General features: G+C 38.0%; 1 protein-coding gene across 1 annotated transcript in view; it reads left to right on the top strand.

The window, feature by feature from the left end:
* Positions 1-541: 541 nt before the first annotated feature.
* Positions 542-21,536, top strand: part of ano3 (anoctamin 3) — a 70,226-nt gene continuing 49,231 nt past the window's right edge. The window contains exon 1 of the mRNA XM_016496050.1: positions 542-702. Within this exon, the coding sequence (XP_016351536.1) occupies positions 606-702 (97 nt within the window). The 5' untranslated portion in view covers positions 542-605. The remainder of the gene's footprint in view (positions 703-21,536) is intronic.

Raw genomic sequence — 21,536 nt, 5'->3', positions numbered from 1 at the left:
AAAACCTAAATTTGTTACCAGGGATCTTATCTGTCGCGCATTGTCTAGCTGTTTTTGAGAAAAGATCACTTACACCCCTGGTCAAAACTATGCTAAATCAATATCGTTTAAATTGTTGGGCAAAATTCTCTGACAAAATGGAGCAAATAGCTGGAAATTATGAATATAATTGGTGCATTATTTCCTGGAGATAATGCGTATCGGGTTATCCGAGTCTCATCATTTCCTTATCTTGTGTCCAAAAACAGAACGGAATGGAACAGAACGCGTTAGAGATGTGTTTTTCAAAAAGTTACTGTGACACTCTTGACAGCGCGTCTTAGAATGCAACGCTATGTCGCGAAGCGTTAGGAATAAAGAGCAGGACGCGACGTAACAGTCAAAGACGTCCGTCTGACGCATGTGTCCAGCAATTCAAAATAGCGCAGACGGAACGCAAGAGCACGTTCTGTGTGAACGCCCCCCAGAACGCGGGTCATTTGGTGTCCGTCCATCCTCTTACAGTACGTAACCATGACAACAGCCCCGGATGGTGGCGCGCGAGGGTAGCCAGGTGTTGGGTTGCGCAGAGGAGAGACACCTACGCGATCGCTCCATACTTTCCCATGTATCCTGCCTTCATCTTCTGCACGCGAGGATCTCTATCGATAACCACCATGGTGCATCACTCTGGATCCATACAGTCCTTCAAGCAGCAGAAGGGTCAGTGTGAGCGCTGTTTTTGCGGGGGTTTGTGTGTGATAACGTGTTTTGGGGGAAAGTGCGGCTCTGGGCAGCTGTAGCTCATGTCCCGGTTTGGAGATGCTTTCATGATATGCTCAACTTCATGATGAAGTATTTGGCGCATATTCGTTTGCTTCTGGATGCCACTGGATTACAATATCGTTCTCATGAATAGATCACGAATGAAACAACATTTTCGCTTATTCGCGTTTAGATCTCATGGATTTGAATGTTAATTGCATAGGATGAGTCTTCAAGGCTTTAAAACATTTAAATATTAAAATATTCATTTTATATATATGTTTATATTATTATGTAAATATTATGAATGCTATTTAATATATGATTATATTATTTTAGTATTTTTGTATTTTCTTTGTTTGATCCCATATTTAAATCTGCAAGGATAGAAATTCTTTAAGATTTTTTGATCAAGGATGTCTCTCTGATATCTGTCTATTTTTGTTATTAAAACTACTCAACTGTGATATGCAGCAACAACAACTCTGATGTAACTTAGGGGTTTATAAGGATTTATTTTTGCCATTTGAGGTTTAATTGGACTGGATGTTGCTTCGCTCTTGTTCTCATAGCTGCAGTTTTGGTGATCAGTAACATGAACCGTAGATTTAAAAAAAAAAGAAAAAAGAAAAGAGGGCAGTTACTGGTACATCTTGACTCAGGGTTATGGGAAAACACTTCCCATTGATCTTCCTTCATCTTGTTTAATGGGGTCGCCACACACACTAAGTGGTCATCTGCCTATTAAATCACACTGTGCTGAAAATCGCTGCTCTCAGGCTGATTCTGACTGAATTGATGATTTGATTTGAGTGAAATGGAAAAGAAAGAGCCAGTTTTACAGGTTTCAGTAGCTCGCTATGGGAAGAAAAAGGACAGCAACTTTCGTGCACTGTGTTGAAATTACAGGCATATGTTACACGTTGCTTTGATAAAGTGCTTTGTTCCTTGTATTGAAGATATTAGATACAGTAACACAAACAGATATGATTACACTTCTCAGGACGTGGTCAGTGTAAAGAAAAGCACTTGAGGAAATAGCTCTATAAAAATCTCATTACTAGTATTACAGCATGTTATTATGGAGACTGAAATGAAGATTGAAACGGGTAAAAGACTGCATTGCCACTTAGTAACTAGCAGTCTGTGTATTTGAGCATAGATTATTCACAGCACTCTCATCTCATTAAGCAGATCTAGCCTATTTTTGCATCAATCTTCTGCAGCAGTTTAGTTTAGAAATCCAAAATCCATCCAGAACACTGCCTTGTTCCTGTCTCATGCAGCCATTTAGCAGTGGGCCATACAAGAATAAACATCACAACATTCTTGAATATTTTGATTATAACAATACATATGGTGATACATGTTTGTTTTATGGAAAATAAATTCATAAAAAATTACACAAATAATAATACAACAATAATATTATTGATAATAATAATAATTATAATTATTATTATTTATTTTTATTTTATTTTATTCATAAAATATAATAATAATAATGTTTCACTCTTTATTGTCATTCTGTCATTATGTCATACATATTGACACATGAGAACAAAATTTGTACCCAGGTTCAGCAACGTATCCATAGAGTCAACATATAATACTAAAAACTAATTCTAAATATACAACAAGTTAAAATAACTTAAATAAATAGTAATACATAAACAACAAAATGTTAAAGTTCTTTTAACAATGCTTAATGTAAGTGTGGCCCCATCGACACATTTGAGGAACATTATTTATCATAATAAATAATAATAATAATAATAATGTTGTGGATTTTATTTTATTTTATGTTTAAATATATATAATATATAATTACATATAAAAGCATGGATAATCCAGATATTATGCAATAGTTCCTGAGGTAATTCACTCAACCTGATTACTTTCTTGCAGGTTTGCTGATAACAGAAAAGTGCTATTGAGAAAGATTTACGTGGACAGTAATAGTAGCTATGAGGACACACTTTATTATCAAGCTCTTCCTCATTTAATCTCTGAATGTAAAGTGATTGGACTGAATGGCTCCAGTGTGATGCCATGTCTTGTGCCACAGTAAATTACACATTTCCCCTTTAAGCATGTATTTATAGTGCCACTTTGCATCCTCACCTAGACGCGACTCAGTCACGGTCATTAGCTATCGATCTAAGAGCAGATATGCAGATTATTGCAACCATTAGAGGCTCTTTAATGACTCACAGTTAATTATTTAGGACGCATGCAGCATGCCAGGACAGAGGACTAAACGCTGTTTCTTCAGGGTTTCACGGGAGACTAGTGCACATTCATATGCAATTTCTGTTTATTACAGTAAGCAGATGCTTTTATTCAAAGTGACTTCCAGAACACTTATTACACTGGCAGTCCCTCTGGAACAATGGCTCGCAATCCGTGAAGGTCTCTAATCAACCTGTGTGTCAGAATTTTTCTGAGAGTGTATAACAGCATGCCTCACTGCTTACCTACCATTGCTGGAAAAAGAAACTATAGATAGTCATGACTCTGTTCTGAAACAATAGGCATTTTGTCGCACAACCATCATTTGAACTACGTAAGTTCAATAATATGAAATCGGAGTCGTCATTGACGTCGTCATGTGTGGTTGAATAATAATATCAGCTAATTAACTAGTTTAAGATCGAATAAACATTAGATTATTGCTGTAAATAATGAACATGGCATCTGAGCACTACTTAGCTATATGTGACCCTGGAGCACTAAACCAGTCTTAAGTCGCTGGGGTATATTTGTAGCAATAGCCAAAAAAAAAACATTGTATGGGTCAAAATTATTGATTTTTCTTTTATGCCAAAATCATTAGGATATTAAGTAAAAATCATGTTCCATGAAGATATTTTGTAAATTTCCTACTGTAAATATATCAAAACTTAATTTTTGATTAGTAATACGCATTGCTAAGAACTTCATTTGGACAACTTTAAAGGTGATTTTCTCAATATTTAGATTTTTTTGCACCCTCAGATTCCAGATTTTCAAATAGTTGTATCTCGGCCAAATATTGTCCTATCATAACAAACCATACATCAGCTTTCATACATACAGCTTTCAGATGATATATACATCTCAATTTCGAAAAATTTACCCTTATAACTGGTTTTGTGGTCCAGGGTCACATTTTGTTCTCTTTTGTTATGATTCAATCGCAGTTTCCCTCTTAAGTCATACTCTGAGATTTTAGAGCACATACAAACATGTGCACTCAGGAGCATGATCTATTAAAGTCCACATGGCATACTAACAAGAAACTAGGTCGAGAGCTGTAGTTCCAACCACAAAAGTTTGCGAGACTGTTGGAACTGTGGTTTTCAGAAACACTGTTTCGTTGAACTGTGTTGGTAATGATAGAGCTTGCGATCATAGTTTGTTTATAGTGCTTTTTGGGAAATGCACCCGTGGTTGTGTGGCTGCAGCTGGTCTGTGTTATCAGTGAGTTGTGCAAGTAAGCAGCACTGTTCGGTTTTGTCCAGTATGTCACACAGAGATTGATGGGGATTGTGCAGGTCAACTGAGATTTGGGGTGTTTGGTTTCCCAGTAACTTAAAACTACATAAAACGTACTGTGTGACTTAAGGAAGAGCAAATTTGACATGCAGATTTACAATTAAATAAATGGTCTATTAACACATTTCACACTTCATAACATCATACTTCTTTCTAATGAAATTTGAAGTAAACGTATGCAAATCCATAAGTTTTCATTATAAATATACCTCATTGTCATGCCTTGTTGCATTTACCTTTATGCCCTTAATGTTGTGGCAGTTTTCCCCCATGGTGTCGGAAATGGTAGCGAATATCGATATTTTTCAAGGTATCGTAACGAATTTAGTAACTACATGTACTTAATATATGGTTAGGGTTAGGATTAGGGTTTGGTTTAGGCTTACTTGCATGTAATAATGCATAATTCATTGTTATTATAATAGTAAGTACATGTAACGTGTAACAAGGACACCTTAAAATAAAGTGTTACCGAAATTTCAGTATTGTGGCAATTATTGCTTATCAACTATTAATACTTAATTTCATGCTTAGTGTTACTTGCAATTTCTTTGTAATTTTGTAAAATTTACTAACAGTAAAAATATTTTCTTGACCAATTAGTTTTTCTGCTTACTTTTTTATGAACTGGCATTCATGCCCCTTTCACATACAGTAGTATGTGTAAAAAAAAGTCTTAATGGTGAAATTGAATTCAAAACAATTCCAGATGTTGTAAAAACAACACAACTTGGTCTTTAGCTGGTCTCAAAGGCTGACCAAGCTGGGAAAACTGCCAACAGACCAGACTGACCGAACCTGGGATCCCAGCTAACTAGTGTTGGCTCATTTAAACTGTTCAACTGTTTTTGCTGTCAGCAGTGATCTTCCAATTCTGCATCAAAGAATGGCCCTGAAGCTTCCTCAGATGCCTGACTAAAACCCAAATATCCACCGACCTCAGAGCCTAAACTGTCTCAAGTGCTTAATGATAAAATAACTGCAGCAGGAAACTGGCATTCTACCTCCTCCTATCTCTCTCTCTCTCTCTCTCTCTTTCTCATTGCGTTCTTGTTTATGTTTTGTGGGCTTTCTCCAAAAGATTTTTTTCAACACATCAGTTAAATGAAAACAGGATTTTGCTCAAGCAGTGCATGCCCTTGATATAAGAGTGAAGTGTGGAGACTGCAGAGGAAGAAACATCCCAGTCAGGGAAGGTGAGATGTGATGGGGATAGAGAGAAAGAGACTCTTTGATGTTTAGGCCTCTGAAGAAGAATGGGTTTTATATTCAGTTATGTCCACATCAAAGCATGTGTAACGGAGGCGACGAGACGAGAGACGTGCGGATCCATTTGCAGGCTTTTATTAAACAGAGACGTGGTCATAAGAGGCATGGGTCAAACAGTGGCAAACAGGTACATTTCAGGCAAGAAATACCCAAGTATTCCTAGGGCAAGCATGGGTCTACGATCGGCGAACAATATCCAGAGGGCTTGACACGAGGGGTTATCCAATAACACAAGCAATAGTCCAGGCAAGGTGCAAACACAATCCGAAACAGCAGGCAAAGGGTTAATCCAACATACATAGGCAGAAAGAAGATCAGGAAACAGACAACAAGGCAACACGAAATGACTAGACTTAGATTAGAACTAGAAACGGAAACTTGGAATGGCTCCGTAATGTAGCTATCGCTAGAAGAGTGACATACGCTAAACAATACTCGGCAGTGAGAGAGAAGAAGTCCATGGCTTATAAAGCGTGTCTCATTGGATGCAGCTGTGTGTGTGTGTGTGTAATCAGTGCAATGGATGATGGGAAAAGCAGTCCAGGGTGATGTGTAACAGTATGTGTGGTGTGAGAGTCAATGTAATGGGAGAACGACCTCTGGTGGCAATCGGCCGGAAGGCCACAGACCGCATTCGTGACAGCATGTTTGGCCACAGACTCCTTCACTGGCATACAGTGTATCTTATCACATTATTACAGAAATATGCAGTGCCAGGGTAATGCATTTTGAGCATTATGTTTTTTGTAAATTGTACCATTTGAGTGTTGACAATGGATATTTCACTAATTAATCCTCTCATAATACCATAAATAATGAAAATCAGTATTTTAGCATTTAGGCTAATCTTGAAAGCGTGAGATGAATTCTCAGCTAATGATACTTGTTGGAAGTGTGACAGGCGGCTGAGGATGGGTTTTATTATTTACCACATAAAACTGAAGAGGACTTGAAAATATGCTCTCAAATTAATTTTAGGTTCAGGGCCAGATTGGACTACGGCTACATCCACTTCAATTTGGATACATTTAAAAACACATCTTTTTAGCTACGTTTTGGGGCATTTTTGCTCAGCGAAAATTTAGCTTTTTGAAAATGCTGTTTTCATGTTGTAGTGTGGGCAGTGAAAAATAGGTATTTGAAAATGCTGATGCATGTTTAGTCATGTGATCCATTCAGTCAAGATGGCGGCCAATGTTGTGCCTGTTATTCACTTTTATAGTGTTGTTAAAGTTAAATGTTACATTGTACAATCTTCATATTACATTCTGATAGAAAATGTTTTCACAGTTCCTATCCTGTGGCAAAACTTGAGATCAGTAGTGTGTTAAATCATTCATGGAATGGCAATTTTGTGTGCAACCTGGACACATCAATGAGTAATGTGATATTTTGATAATGCAATTGTGCCAGAAAAAAAAAATAGTGAGCTTTTATGAAGTTTCATGCTTGTGCAGTAAGATTATTGTGGATGGAGAGCGCTTGCAAACAAATTGGAAATTGAAATTAGGGAATATTAACCAAACAACCAAAAAAGGGGGAAACCACACACTACTCTATAACTTAAATGTAATAAGTCACCTAAAATTAAACATCAACACTGGTTTTAAGCTTATAAAAGAACTGCATGACTAATTTTAATTACATGCCTGCTTCTCAGTCAGAATCCAACAGCACTGAATCAACACTTCTAGCATAATTTTAACAATACATCACCAGTGCTTGGACATGAAAATAAGAGTCAGGCTGACACAGATGTCGTCCAGCCACAGTAGATGTGTGATATCAAAACTCTTTTCAGTCACAGACCTTGCAAACTTTGTCACATTCAGAGTCTAGTTCCTCCTCGGTAGCACTCATACTGTACAAACAGACCGGTAAGACTTGACTTAGGGCCGTTTCATTAATTTCTCAGTTGGAGCATTTTTTTCAGAACCTGACACATTTTCCCCTTTAGTTTGGTTCATTTAGACATGTGTGAGCACAGCAATCGAGTGTGGGTCTGCACCACAACAATCAGTCTGAGACTGCCTGAATGAGGTGGTCTCGACCCAACTGAAAACAAACTCTGATTCGGTTCGGTTGCAGTGAAAATACAATCCAACCCAACAGATCAACAAACCAAGCTGTACCATAATTCATAATGGGAAATGCATTATGTAAAAATCAGCAGTGTCTGTTTCTGTGAGTGAGCACATTAGTAATCGTGATTGAAAAGCAAAGAAATATATACATATTTGCAGTGTTGGAGAAAGTTACTTTTAAAAGTAACTTAAATGCATTACAATATTGCGTTACTCCCTAAAAATGTAACTAATTGTGTTACTTATGGAAAGTAATGCGTCATGTTACTTTTGCGTTACTTTTTCTCATCTGGGCTGTGCTTGCTTGTTTGCTTTTAAAATAAAAATGTTCTATTTTGGCAAATTTAAAAGCACTTTCACACTAAGGGCCCTATTTTAACGATCTAAGCGCATGGTCTAAAGTGCACGGCGCAGGTGCACTCTGGGTGTGTCCGAATCCAATTTTGCTAGTTTAACGACGGGAAAACGGTCTGCGCGCACGGGCGCATGGTCTAAACGGGTTGTCCCTATTCTCTTAATGAGTAATGGGTGTTTTTTGGGCGTAATGTGCAATAAACCAATCAGAGTGTCATCTCCCATTCCCTTTAAGAGCCAGTTGCGCTTGTGCCGTGGCGGATTTGCTATTTACACGGCGGAATTTGCAAGCGCAAAGACTGTGAACGCGTCTCCAGAGAGGAAACGGAGCTGCTCGTGCGCGAGCAAATAGGTAGCCTAATTCTGATACATGCAATGACTATCCATTATGACATGTAGGCATTTTTATATTTATGTAGCCTACACAATAGTAATCTTTTACATTGCATACCTTTAATTTTTAATATTTGGCATGTTTGTGTTTGTCCCTGTGTGTGTAATAAGCAGAGTGTATGCACGCTGTGGACCCGTCTATACTAACGTGCTCTTTAAATAACAAAAAAACTACTGCGCCATTGACTTTAGACCAGGTTTTTGTTGGTCAATGGCGCAGTCTTTTTTCAGTTCCTCAAAATAGCAACGCGCCAACAATGCGCCTGAACACACCCCTTTTTTAGACCTGCACGCCCATGGGCGCACAAATGGGCGCAAATGCATTTGCTATTTAAACAACGCGGCGCAGGACGGGAAAATGAGAACTGCATTGGGATGAAACTAGCAAAAACACTTGCTGTGCGCCTTGCGCCGGGTGTATGATAGGGCCCCAAAAGTGAAATGAATAAGCCTCAGGCTGAATGAAATGTAAATTCATGTCTGTACATTAGAGGGCGCAGCTAAAACAAACCTTTCAGCTGTGCTGCTGTTCTGGATTGCATGAAGAATAGGATGCAGGAGAAGAAAGTTCAACACTCTTCAGCAGTAAAAAAAGAGAAATAAACACACTATGTTTATCTAAAGTAATTTTTCTCATTAGTATGGTTGAATTGGATCATCGAAGGTAATCAGCAAAGACACTGGGTAATAAAATGGAATTAAATACACAAAGGATGTTTGTTATGTAACACATTTATTAATGTTTAATTATTGCAGGTTTGCATCATCTTCTGAGTTTGTATTTCACTGTTTTTATTCAGTTTGAGGAATACTGAATCTGTTTTTGTGCAAGTGAGATGATAAATGCATGTTCACATTTAGTCTAGAACTAACATCATGTTCTCACAGCGCACACAACGCCTCTGCACTTTACTCCTGATTTCTCTCAACGTGAGGACAGGAGAGCTGCCAGTCGATAAATGGGAAAACAAAGTAACTGGCATTACTTATTTGAAAAAGTAACTCAGAAATGTTCTTGTAAATTAAAAAGTAATGCGCTACTTTACCAGTTACTTGAAAAAAGTAATCTGATTACATTACTCACATTACTTGTAATGTGTTACCTCCAACACTGGTTATAACATTTTAATTCCATGTTTTGGAACAAAGTGAACAATCTACTGGTAAAAATGGCCTTAGTCTTCCAGTGGACTGATACAAACGTGTATTCTGACTCCAGGAAGTTGCACAGCAGTGAGCCACTTAGATTGGAACCGGCATATTCAGGCAACTTTTGCTATTTTTACGAGCTATATATATCCGACAGTACATCACAATGGGAATGTGCCGTCTCTGGGTTACATTAAGCACATTCTGATGAAAGCTGGACTATTGAAACCCAAACAGATGAAACCGACAAACAGCCAGAACTAGAGACCAACACACTTTCATGCCAAATAACCAACATTTCTCAGCTGCTGCCATGAGACATTTAATAGCTACTGTACTGACATCTTCAAACCATTGAAGACTCAGTGGAGCACCAAAATCAATTCCAACCAGCACAAAAACCCAAAGCAATAAACTTCTATATGCCTCAGCGGCAGTGATAATTTATACGCCTCACTACAGAATCAAGCAGCAAGCATCAGAATCCTCCTTGGAAACAAAGACCGGAAGCCATAATAAAGATTTCACTGTTAAAGAAACCACACCATATGGATAAACAAACTCCTAGATGATTTCTCTCCAGAAATGTGTAATTGAAAAGCAAGCAGTTAGTTAACATGGAATTCTGGCTGTGCGGCAGTGGCGTTCTGATCTATTGGCGTGCTACACACAGATTGGCCAGAAACAAGGACTTCCTGCGACATGAGCAACTCTCCAGTAACTCGAGTTAGTAGGAGGCTGACGATATCAACATCTCTGTGTTTGGTACCACATTCAGTTCTGGCTCTCATGACAGTATATATGCTCACACTATATGCAAGATGTAATAGATAGGACAGGTGATTTGTTAAACTATGTATAGGTTGCTAAAAAGAGAGGGCCCACTTTCAGGGAGACATGGCTTCCTCCACGGGGGAGCTGTGAATTTATCTTTTTCTGTGTCAAAGAAAGGGTGTGTGTGTGTTGCACAACATCCCATGAGCCACAGACTTGCCACCTGTCATGTTACATAACGCACAGATGGGGAAGAGTATCACTGTAGATCACGGACACCCAGACAGACCAATAGATTTATTATTTAAAAAACAACAACCTGTGACCTGTGATTGTCAATCAGAAATGTGGTGGCTTTTAATAAATGAGTGAGTGAATGAATGAATGAATGAATGAATACCCCAATTCATTTCCATGGCTGGAAAATTAATGCAAATTATTAAAATGGAAAAAATGATGGAAACGTCAAGGAAATTTCTATACCGAACTTTGTGAACTCAAACCTCAAAAGTCATGGGAATGCCAAGATTAATACAGACATTGGTTATCTGACCTTGTTAACAGGTTTCTTGGTGATAAAAACAAAGTGTAAATTGTTTCTGCAAACAATAAATAATAAATATTTGTATCCAGGGAATTTAAAAGTATTTAAATTTCATCCTTCCGGAACTCTTTTATATAACTTGTTCACCTTTTTGACTATAATACTGTATCATTTTTTTATGTACCCTTTTTAATAAATTGTTTTTCCTTTTCTCTGCAAAACGTCTTGAAGAGCTACCTGTAAAGGTGCTATATAAATTAAGTTTATTACCATGTATCAAAGCAGCTCTGCCCATTCAGTGTTACCAATGTTAAAAAAATAAAAATAAAAATAACCTAAACAAACATCACACATTTGTAATGAAATAATGTTACTAAGCTGTTTGAAATTGTTTTAAGTGCTATTAATTTTCTATGTGAAATTCATAGTTTCATTATTAACTGTCTATTTAGCAAGAATTTCTGTTTGATGGCAAGGGAAAACACAAGAGTAGACATTCAGTTTGTATATGTTTATGTACAGGGGACATTATGACATTGTTTGCCATTTGGAGAGAGTAGAGTGATGGATACTGTAATCTCCCGTCTGTATGTTTCAGTACGTCACTGACTGGCTTGTGTAATTCTGTGCTGAACACAGTTAAGCTCTGGAAAAGTACCATCTGCTACTAAGGCCCAGTGTGATTGGAATAGAGGGATCTCAGTTCTGAAGATAATAAAAACAGTAGTCACATGCAAAACAATACCTGAAAAATCACGTTTTGGTAGTTTGACACATTTTTAATGGAACAGTTGACCAAGAAATAAAAATTTGTTGAAAATGTACTCTCCCTCAGGCCATTCAAGGTGTAGATGAGTTTGTTTCTTCATCAGATATTTGGAGAAATGTAGCATTGCATCACAGTCTCATCAATGGATGCTCTGCAGTGAATGGGTGCCGTCAGAATGAGAATCCAAAAAGATGATAAAAACATCACAATAATCCACACCACTCCTAACATCCTGTGAAGTGAAAAACTAGTTGTTTGTAAGAAACTAACAATAGATTAAACAAATCTTTTGTTAAGATGTTTTTGACTTCAAACCGTTGCTTCCGGCTAAAATACGAGTCCATAATCCGTAATAACGCTTCCTCCAGTGAAAAATTCCATCCCCTGTTGTCCTCTCACATCAAACCACATTATTCTGTTTTCTGCTTATAAATGGTGCTTGATTTGTGCATATTTCTCTCCTGATTCAGATGAGGTGACTTTTTCACTGGATAAAGCAATTGATGGACTGGAGTGGTGTGGATTACTTGTGGGTTATTGTGATGTTTTTATCAGTTGTTTGGACTCTCATTCTGACGGCACCCATTCACTGCAGAGCATCCATTGGTGAGACAGTGATGTAATGCTACATTTCTCCAAAACTGATGAAGAAACAAACTCATCTACATCTTGGATGACCTGAGGGTGAGTAAATTCTCAACAAATATTCATTTTTCAACTATTCCATTATATTCCATTTGATTTCATTACAAAGTGTTGAGACCAAAGTTACAGTCCAGACTGATGGAAACTGAATTGATTAAACTCACAAATAATTAATTTAGGCTGCATTGCACTTTGCTAACAATACCACAGAGTAAGTCTAGTTGCTGTAAATCACATGCATCTGAAAAAGCCTCAGTCGAGCTCCTCTAAATCCAGCCTCACCTGATCGTCAGCCAGCAGCCCCTTAACGTCGCGTAAAGACTGGCTCTGAGAGGGGTGTAGAGTTACCCAGCCCACTCTACCTCTGATCTATAAAAAGCATCTGTTAGTGGGGCAGGGCGATGTCAAACTCCTGTGTGCCGAGAGCGGTGGGGAACCAGAGATGAATTATGCAAGGTTTTCAGACAGGGAAGACGGGCAAACCCACTGACCTAATTTCCTTCACTCTCTTCACTCTCTCGTTTCCCTCAAGCAAGGAAAGATCTTTACTTCAACTTGCTTTTTTAAAAAAACTTTTCCTAAATACTTCTTTTGTTCTGTAGCTCTCAGCTAATTTTCAGATAGCAGTGCATCTTTCTTTTCCCCTTTTTGGTTACAGTATAGAATAAAAATAATGCCCTCAATCGTGGTCTAGCCATATTCTAGGTCTTAACTCGCCTCTACATGCATTATATCAACACTAATCCAGTGACATTTGTTGAATTTACTCAACAGCTGTCCTCACATGACATTTGGCTGAATTTCATGAAGCCTGTCAATAACATGGTTGGGTCACTGAATGGGCTGAAATGATATCTGTGTTATATATCAAGTCATCTTTATTTATATAGCGCTTTATACAATACAGATTGTGTCAAAGATTGTGTGATATATGTGCGTGTGTGTATGTGTTATACATTAATGGCATCTTAATGGCATTTGAGCCTATTCGCAAGTATATATATATATACTTGCGAATAGGCTCAAATGCCATTAAGATGCCATTAATGTATAACACATACACACACGCACATATATCACACAATATATATATATATATATATATATATATATTTAAATCATCATATATTAAAAGTAGTACACCATATACTACACAAATATGTATGCTACACACTTTTGTACCTTTTAGGTATTAACATGTACATTTAAGGTACCAATATGGACCCTGTAGGTACATAGGTGCACCATTTAAAAAGGTACTGCCACAGTGACAGCTTTGTGCCTTTTTTTCCTGAGATTGCATGTAAAAAATGCAGGTTTATATATTCAGAATAGAACACTAGTGTACTGCTCAGTGAACACTGCACAGTATACACCGTTTTTACAGATCACACATAAAGGAGATGCTGATCTCAGTCAAGGTTGATATTAGTTCCAGTTCATTTGTCACAATTCAAAATGGAAGCACATTGCATTGTGGGACACATTATTTGCATTATGTGACACAGTATTCAAGCAGTATTCTCTGAGGTATACTGCACATTTTGGCAAATAGAGTGTGTCTTCTGCCAGTCGTTTCTTATAATATGCAATGGTGCAGCTGAGAACTCTTTGGTATTTATTGCAGTCAGTGGATCTGTTTAAAATGCAGCAAATACAAAACACCTAAAAGTTCAACTGTGAGTCATCTTGAGATAATTATATACAGTATAATTATCTAGGGTCATAACTTGCCTGAGTAGAAACTATATCGAAATGTATAATGGTGTGTGAAAAGTAAGTACGCCATTTTAGTCCGTAATTAAGTCATTATCATTATTATATATATTTTTAAACACATACATGGCTGCAGGAATACACTATGTAGCATTTTATATACAGTATAATTATCTAGGGTCATAACTTGCCTGAGTAGAAACTATATCGAAATGTATAATGGTGTGTGAAAAGTAAGTACGCCATTTTAGTTCGTAATTAAGTCATTATCATTATTATATATATTTAAACACATACATGGCTGCAGGAATACACTATGTAGCATTTCACAGTGTGTTGTTTAAAAATGGAAATTGAAAGCTGGAATGATACGTGAAAAGCACACAGCTGTACTTGGATTACATGCAACGAGACTCTTGATCTGTTTAGAGTACTTCTTTATCTTTATTATAGTGGTGAAATGCAGGTTTGAGGTCTAGAATCGAACTGTACAGGTGGGACACGTGTGTTAGCGTGCAGCAGGAACACACACACACACACACACACACACACACACACGCATGCTGATAATCTCATTCAATCACAAGGTCCTATTGGCTTTGCCTCCGTGGATAAATCCAGGATTGCAGATTTTTCGCCCCTGACACAGCAAGCATGGTGCTGCACGAACAGCAGTGTTTGTTTTCTATGGGAACATTTATTATGTCACTTCTGTTTCTCACGTTTTCAGTTGGTGGTGGAGATGTGCTTGATAAGATTATACAGAACAGACTGGACTGAATCCAACCAATATACACATCACACTCTATCTCTCTTCCTCATTTCCTCTGCATTACCGCCTGTCTGTAATTTTTGTATAGTGTTGCACATTGAAATTGCTGTGTTGCACTCTCATTTTTATTTAATTCTTCACTTTAACCCTCATATACTGTACCTCCATAAAGCATAGGATTATGTTTCTTTTCCTGACAAGCCAGTATGAGCTCAGAGCTAGATTAAAATCTGGACCAAATAGGCTTTTATATATTTTGTAACGGGGTGAAGAATCACACGACAAGTAATCTCAATCAATACCCCCGGAGGGTGGATTTATTGGTGTGGTGGGTGAGAGGGAGAAAGGTCCAGGTAGGTGCTCCGGTGCCGTGAGTGCTCTCTTCCGTCTTCCCAGTGCAGAGGGTCAGTGCAGTGCTCCTGTGGGGCTGGTCGTTCACACGCTGCTGTCTGTGGGAAAAATGAGACGGCGAGTTAGTGCTCAGTCTCATGGAGGAATCTTCCAGATGGCAGGGCTTGCGTGGCTTATGTGTCCGCCGCCTGACGAGCTGCAGCTGTGACCGATCAGCCTGTGATGAGGACGGCCAGGTGTGCCTTGCTTGTTTCCAGGGCGACGCTGATGAAGCTGCGGGACACTCGTCACAATATATTCTACTGTAGTAAACAGCTCTCTAGCCAAAGGTTTTGTTCCAGCTAGTTTTAAACATACAATTGTGCAACCTCTGCTGAAAAAAAACTCAACTTGATCCTGCAGCACAAAGTAAACTGCCCTTTATTTCAAAGCTTCTGGAAACAGTATTTTTGTCTTTTTTTGAATTCTTTTAACATATTGGTCATTTCAATCTGGTTTTAGATCCCTACATAGCCCTGAGTCAGCTCTGTTAAAGGTCACAATTAATATTTTGCTTGCTCTGGATATTCTTCACTAATGTCATATAGTAGGTATCTAGGGCACTGCACAGGATTTGCTTCTTACCTTGAGAACAGCACCTTTTCTGTAAATTTGTTTAATTTTTTATTCATCATCTGCTCTGTTATTGTGTGGCGTGCCCCAGGGATCCGTTTTGGGACCTTTTTTATTCCCCTTTATAAGCTTCCTTTTTTACTACATTCTTCAGGAATATAATATTGTTCATCACTGTTATGCAAACGATTCCCACGTTTACCTTCCAGTAAGGTAGGGGATAACCCCAGGCGGGCTAGGATTTCCTTCTTGACCTCCTTATATTGATCGGCGGAGGTGGCGGGAAGAGCGAAGTATGCACGCTGCGCTTCGCCCGTCAGCAGGGGAGCCAGCACCCGTGCCCAGTCATCCCTATGCCATCCTTCCATGGTGGCCGTCGCTTCGAACATTTGTAAGAAGGCTTCTACGTCATCATGAGGGGTCAGCTTGGGTAGCAGCTTCGCAGCTTGTACTCGGGGGTCCGGCAGCGGAATGCGCTGAGCGGCGGCGGCGCACAGTGCCGCGAGTTCCTGCTCCGTCTCTCCTTGACGGGTGGCGAGGTGCTCAACGATTTGTTGCTGGCGGATGCTAACCTCGGTGAGCCGCTGGAGGATTTCATCCATGTTGGGGGAGGAGCACTCGCCTGTGACAAAACCCAGAGACAAAAACAAGGAAAAAGGGTGAGGTGAAGAAGATCGCTTATCGGTGATTCTTCACTGATTTTGCCCGCATTCTCCACCAGTGTAACGGGGTGAAGAATCACACGACAAGTAATCTCAATCAGTACCCCCGGAGGGTGGATTTATTGGTGTGGTGGGTGAGAGGGAGAAAGGTCCAGGTAGGTGCTCCGGTGCCGTGAGTGCTCTCTTCCGTCTTCCCAGTGCAGAGGGTCCGTGCAGTGCTCCTGTGGGGCTGGTCGGTCACACGCTGCTTTCTGTGGGGAAAATGAGAGGGCGAGTTAGTGCTCAGTCTCATGGAGGAATCTCCCAGATGGCAGGGCTTGCGTGGCTTATGTGGCTGCAGCTGTGACCGATCAGCCTGTGATGAGGATGGCCAAGTGTGCCTTGCTTGTTTCCAGGGCGACGCTGATGAAGCTGCGGGACGCTCGTCACAATTTATATATTGAATATATTTATTTTTATATAAACCTTAATGAGAACCACCTGCTCTTACAACAGCATAAAACAGCATTTTTGTTGTTTTTTTTTTACAAGGGCTGTGAATGCCGTTTAAAGCTGACTTTAAAATATCCAAATATTTATTATGCAACTTTATTCACAGAAGTCCAATATTAGGAAATAATCTACACTATAACATTAGGGATTACAGCTTCATAGAAAGAATACTAATGTTTAATGAGTGCTTTTATTTGATATCATCATTGTGGCACATGCTGCCCATAGCACCATCTGCTCTTCTCTTGCGCAGAAATCTCCGAACCGAGATAAAGTAGAGGAGATAATTAGTCTGCATTTAGTTGATTGTATGTCTTATTTTCTCTGCCTGTGGGGGGCTGCGGTTATTGTGGAGCGTAATGAATCTGGGCAGTGGTGATGCATCTCTACAGGCAATATGGAGATATTACACACATTTTGATGAGAGAGACAGACGTCATCTTAGCCATTTCAGCAGAAAATGTGTGCAAATGGGAAATCAAAATTTTACTATGCAACACTCGTACCCACTAGACATTTATGGAGGAAATATGCATGTATCTGATTAAGTATGTAAATGTGTTGTGAATATGTCTAAAAAACTTGTCTGAGCCTTAGAGGGCATCTGCCTCAAATTTGACATTTACAATATGTTTATTAATTTGTCAGACCAAAATGTCCAAAAATGACTTGCTCTGTATTCAAGCCTAAGTGTAAAGCAAAATTTCATAATTTACCGATTTGAAATGCTTTACAGAGGCACATAAATAATGCTCCACATGACTAATTAGTTTCTAGTTAGATGTTAGCAAGTTGTTATTATACAATTTAATATTAAATGAAAGTTTATCACGTATTAACATTTGCTTTGCCTCATCCATCATCTTGAATATATTTGTGTTCACTAAATTCTGGAATTGCCAAAGGATCTATGCAGTTCCACTCAAAACTCGTCTAAAATGAGTTATCTTAAAATAAAGCTTTTGCGAGCACACACAAATGCTTCTCCTGTAAGTTCTGTATAAACCTCAGTCTTAACAACGAGTTATGCAGAATTTCACACTGTAGATTAATTTTAAAGGGGTCATATGATGCGATTTAAATTTTTCCTGCCGGCCGCTCCTTCGTCGAATCCGCCGGCCGCACCGTTCTCAAGACTGCCGGCCGTTCCTCACTCTAGGCCTCCGGCTTAAAAGGGGCTTTTTTTAACCCTTGGATATGAAACCCTGGTTGAGAGCAGGCTTAACACTGATATTGCTGTGCAAAATATATGCAGTGGGAAACAATACTGTGTTAGAATGTTATGTTGAGTTGTTTTGCAACAGACAATCAATCATAAACTGCCTCAGTGCTTACCTCATTAAATATTCATGTGTTTTGTACAATCTCTGAAACGTTCATGCTGTGTTCAGTCTATGTTCAGTGTGAAATCTCAAAATCTGGCAACCCAGGTTTCATTACATTTCGAGGTATTTTTGTGGTAATAGTAGGGTTATAGTACTCTTTCTCTCTTAGGAAAAAGGTGAATCAGATATTTCTTGAAAAGAGGCATTGTATTGTGTTGTTCATTAACATGTATATGTATTTTTGTCCAGTGGTTTTGTAAATTATAGGTCATATACTGTACATGCATGTAATTTTTCCTGCACCATTTGCAATGTGAACGTGAATGATGCCTCAAATCAAGCGGTGTGCTTTTGCAATTCTAATCTCAGGATTTATGGACAGTAAAATAAGAAAGAAGTCCATAGATTTACAGGAGGAGGGACCTGAAACAATGAGCCGACTATGGTTGCAAGTTCCGTTGTTACCAACATAGTTCAACAAAACGACAGGGATCAAAAATAGTGAGCAGTCCTCAGATGCCAATGTCTTTACAGCAGTGTTTCGGAGTTATGAACATATCGGAGATAGCTGCTGACTGAATAAACCAAAAACACTCGAAACAACCACGGATAACACTCAATCTTGGTGGTGGAGAGTTGTTCACATGAAAGCACCACTCACATCATCTTCAAATTAAAGTAAATATCTACTTTATGCAGCAAAATGGGTTACAGGAAAAAAATAAATAAAAATCCATTATTTCTCTCTTGAGTCAAGATGCTACAGGAAGAAGATATTTTAGGGCTGAGCATTTGAGATTCATGACTTGTCCATGCCTTGTACTGAATTTTGAGTATGATCCATCCAAAATGTGAGAGAATCTAGATGAATTCAGTCCTGCATGTGTTTGAACTTTCTGTGCCTCTCTGTCTGTGCGCTTTGGGTTCTATGCTCTAAAATCATTGCTTCTTGTTTCATGTTAGCTCTATTTAAAAGGCCAGTCGTGGTTAGATTGATGCAGCCATCATGGACAAGGTCAGCATGAGAGGAATTCCACATCAGCTCTATCTATGTGCAGTCATGTGGGGAAGACGAGGCATTTTCCCAGCTAGTGATCTCTTCAGCACCGGCTTACAAATGAGCTTTTCACTGGATGTGTGTCAGTGTGACCTTGAATCAGACGTTCATGCTGTCATCACATTGTAGAATGGTTTTACACTAAATGGTTATGTGGAGTCATTTATCCAGATTTGACAGCAGCTTCTGCTAGCATTCTGGTATTCAAGGGATTTGTTTTTATGGTGAGTTTTGGCAAATTGTTATTTTAAGTTCATTTATATTATACAGTAAATATCTGAGAATGAGAAGCAGCAGAGTGTATATTAACTTTTATTAGAAACATTAATAAAGATGTCTATATTTATCTGAATGTAAATTAATTTATACATTTGAATCTGTCATGCATGAAACTATGTTTGTTAAAAGCACATCAAAAGGGCCATATGGGTCATTCCTTGCGTACACTGAGGATAATCATCTCATATTACGTTCATAGACTGAAAATTGCTCCCAAGAGGATTAAGTTGCCTTCATCAGTATTGCTGTCCACTGTTAGTATAATGGCAGCTGTAAAGCATTCACTTAGCAATCAATCTTTGACATTACTTCCCCGATGTAACATTATTTTTAAGGTAAACACCTTACATATTTTATCATCTTAGCCTGCTTAATTGTCCCACCCACATTTTCAAAGTAGTATGGGAAAGCAATTGCTTTTCAAATGTTTGGTTTATGTGAATTATTGCATACTTGAGTATTGAATAGAGATTCAATATGTTGACAGAGTTAGGTTCGTTTTTAGGTTCAATATGTCAACAACTGAACAAACACAATGTCACAACATCAATCATTTCAATATATCTAACATGTACTAAAATATAGAGTGTATGTTGTTTTTCTTTCTTTCTTTTTTTTTTTGCAAGCAGGGTTAATTTCACTCTGCTATGCCACATTATCATTAATTTCATGCATATTAGTTGATAAAATGCAGCTATAGAATGCACATTCAGAATACATTCACCATAATTGTTTATATTAAAATGAGACGTACATTTTAAAATTATGTTGTATGTTTCTGGTCAGTGATGTTGTTATGCATTTAAAAATTATATCTTTTGAGTTTAAAGTTTATTAAAATATGTATTTTCAGGAACACTTTAAAATAAGGCTAAATTTGTTCATTAACAGTTAACAGCAGCGTGTTTAGGCACCATGCAATTGCGTGGGGTCCCGCGGTCCAGGTGGGCCCTCACGGAATGCGATTTCTACCGAGGGGACCATTTTAACAATAAACAACTTTTATTACAGCATTTATTAATTTGTAAATATACTATTGTTCATTGCTGATTATTATTCATTCATCATTCATTAATTCATTCTTTTAATGCATTTTTGCACATCATTTAATGCACTGTGAACTAACAATTAATGAATAAACTATTTTATTTTTATTGACTAACATTAATAACAATAAACTGTTAACGTTTATGTTACAAATGAAACCTTATTCTAAAATGCAAAGTTGGGGAAAGTTACTTTTAAAAGTAATGCATTACAATATTGCGTTACTCCCTAAAAAATAACTAGTTGCGTTACTTAGTGACCTTTTGTTATGTTATGTTACTTTTGCTTTACTTTTTCACATCTGGACTGGGCTTACTGGTTTGTTTTTAATATAAAACATTTTTATTTTTGGCAAATGTAAAAGCTCTTTCACACCCAAAGTGAAATGAATAAGTCTCAGGCTGCAGGAAATGTAAATTCACGTCTGTACATTAGAGGGCGCAGCTCAAACAAATTTGTGTACATAGAAAAAGTCTTAGATCTTTGAGTTCAGCTCATGAAAAATGGGGGCAAAAACAAAAGTGTTGCGTTTATAATTTTGTTCAGTGTATATATATATATATAACATGAAAAAAAAGAAACACAGATGTCATGTTTATCTAAAGTCATTTTTGCTTATTGGTATGGTTGAACTGGATCATCAAAGGTTAATAAAATGGGATTAAATACATAAAGGTTGTTTGTGTTATTTACCATATTTAATTATTGCAGGTTTGTGTCATATTCTGAGTTTGCATTTCACAGTTTTTATTTGTTTTGAGAAATAGTGAGTCTGTTTTTGTGCAAGTGAGATAAATGCATGTTCACATTTAGTCTAGAACTAACATCATGTTCTCACAGTGCACACAACGCCTCTGAACTCACTCCTGATTTCTCTCAACATGAGGACAGGAGAGCTGCCAGTCAACAAATGGGAAAACAAAGTAACTGGCATTTCTTATTTGAAAAAGTAACTCAGATA

The sequence above is a fragment of the Sinocyclocheilus anshuiensis genome, unplaced genomic scaffold (genome assembly GCF_001515605.1).
Source record: "Sinocyclocheilus anshuiensis isolate Anshui unplaced genomic scaffold, SAMN03320099.WGS_v1.1 scaffold626, whole genome shotgun sequence".
Lineage (NCBI taxonomy): Eukaryota > Metazoa > Chordata > Actinopteri > Cypriniformes > Cyprinidae > Sinocyclocheilus > Sinocyclocheilus anshuiensis.
This window is presented reverse-complemented; position numbering and strand designations above follow the sequence as displayed.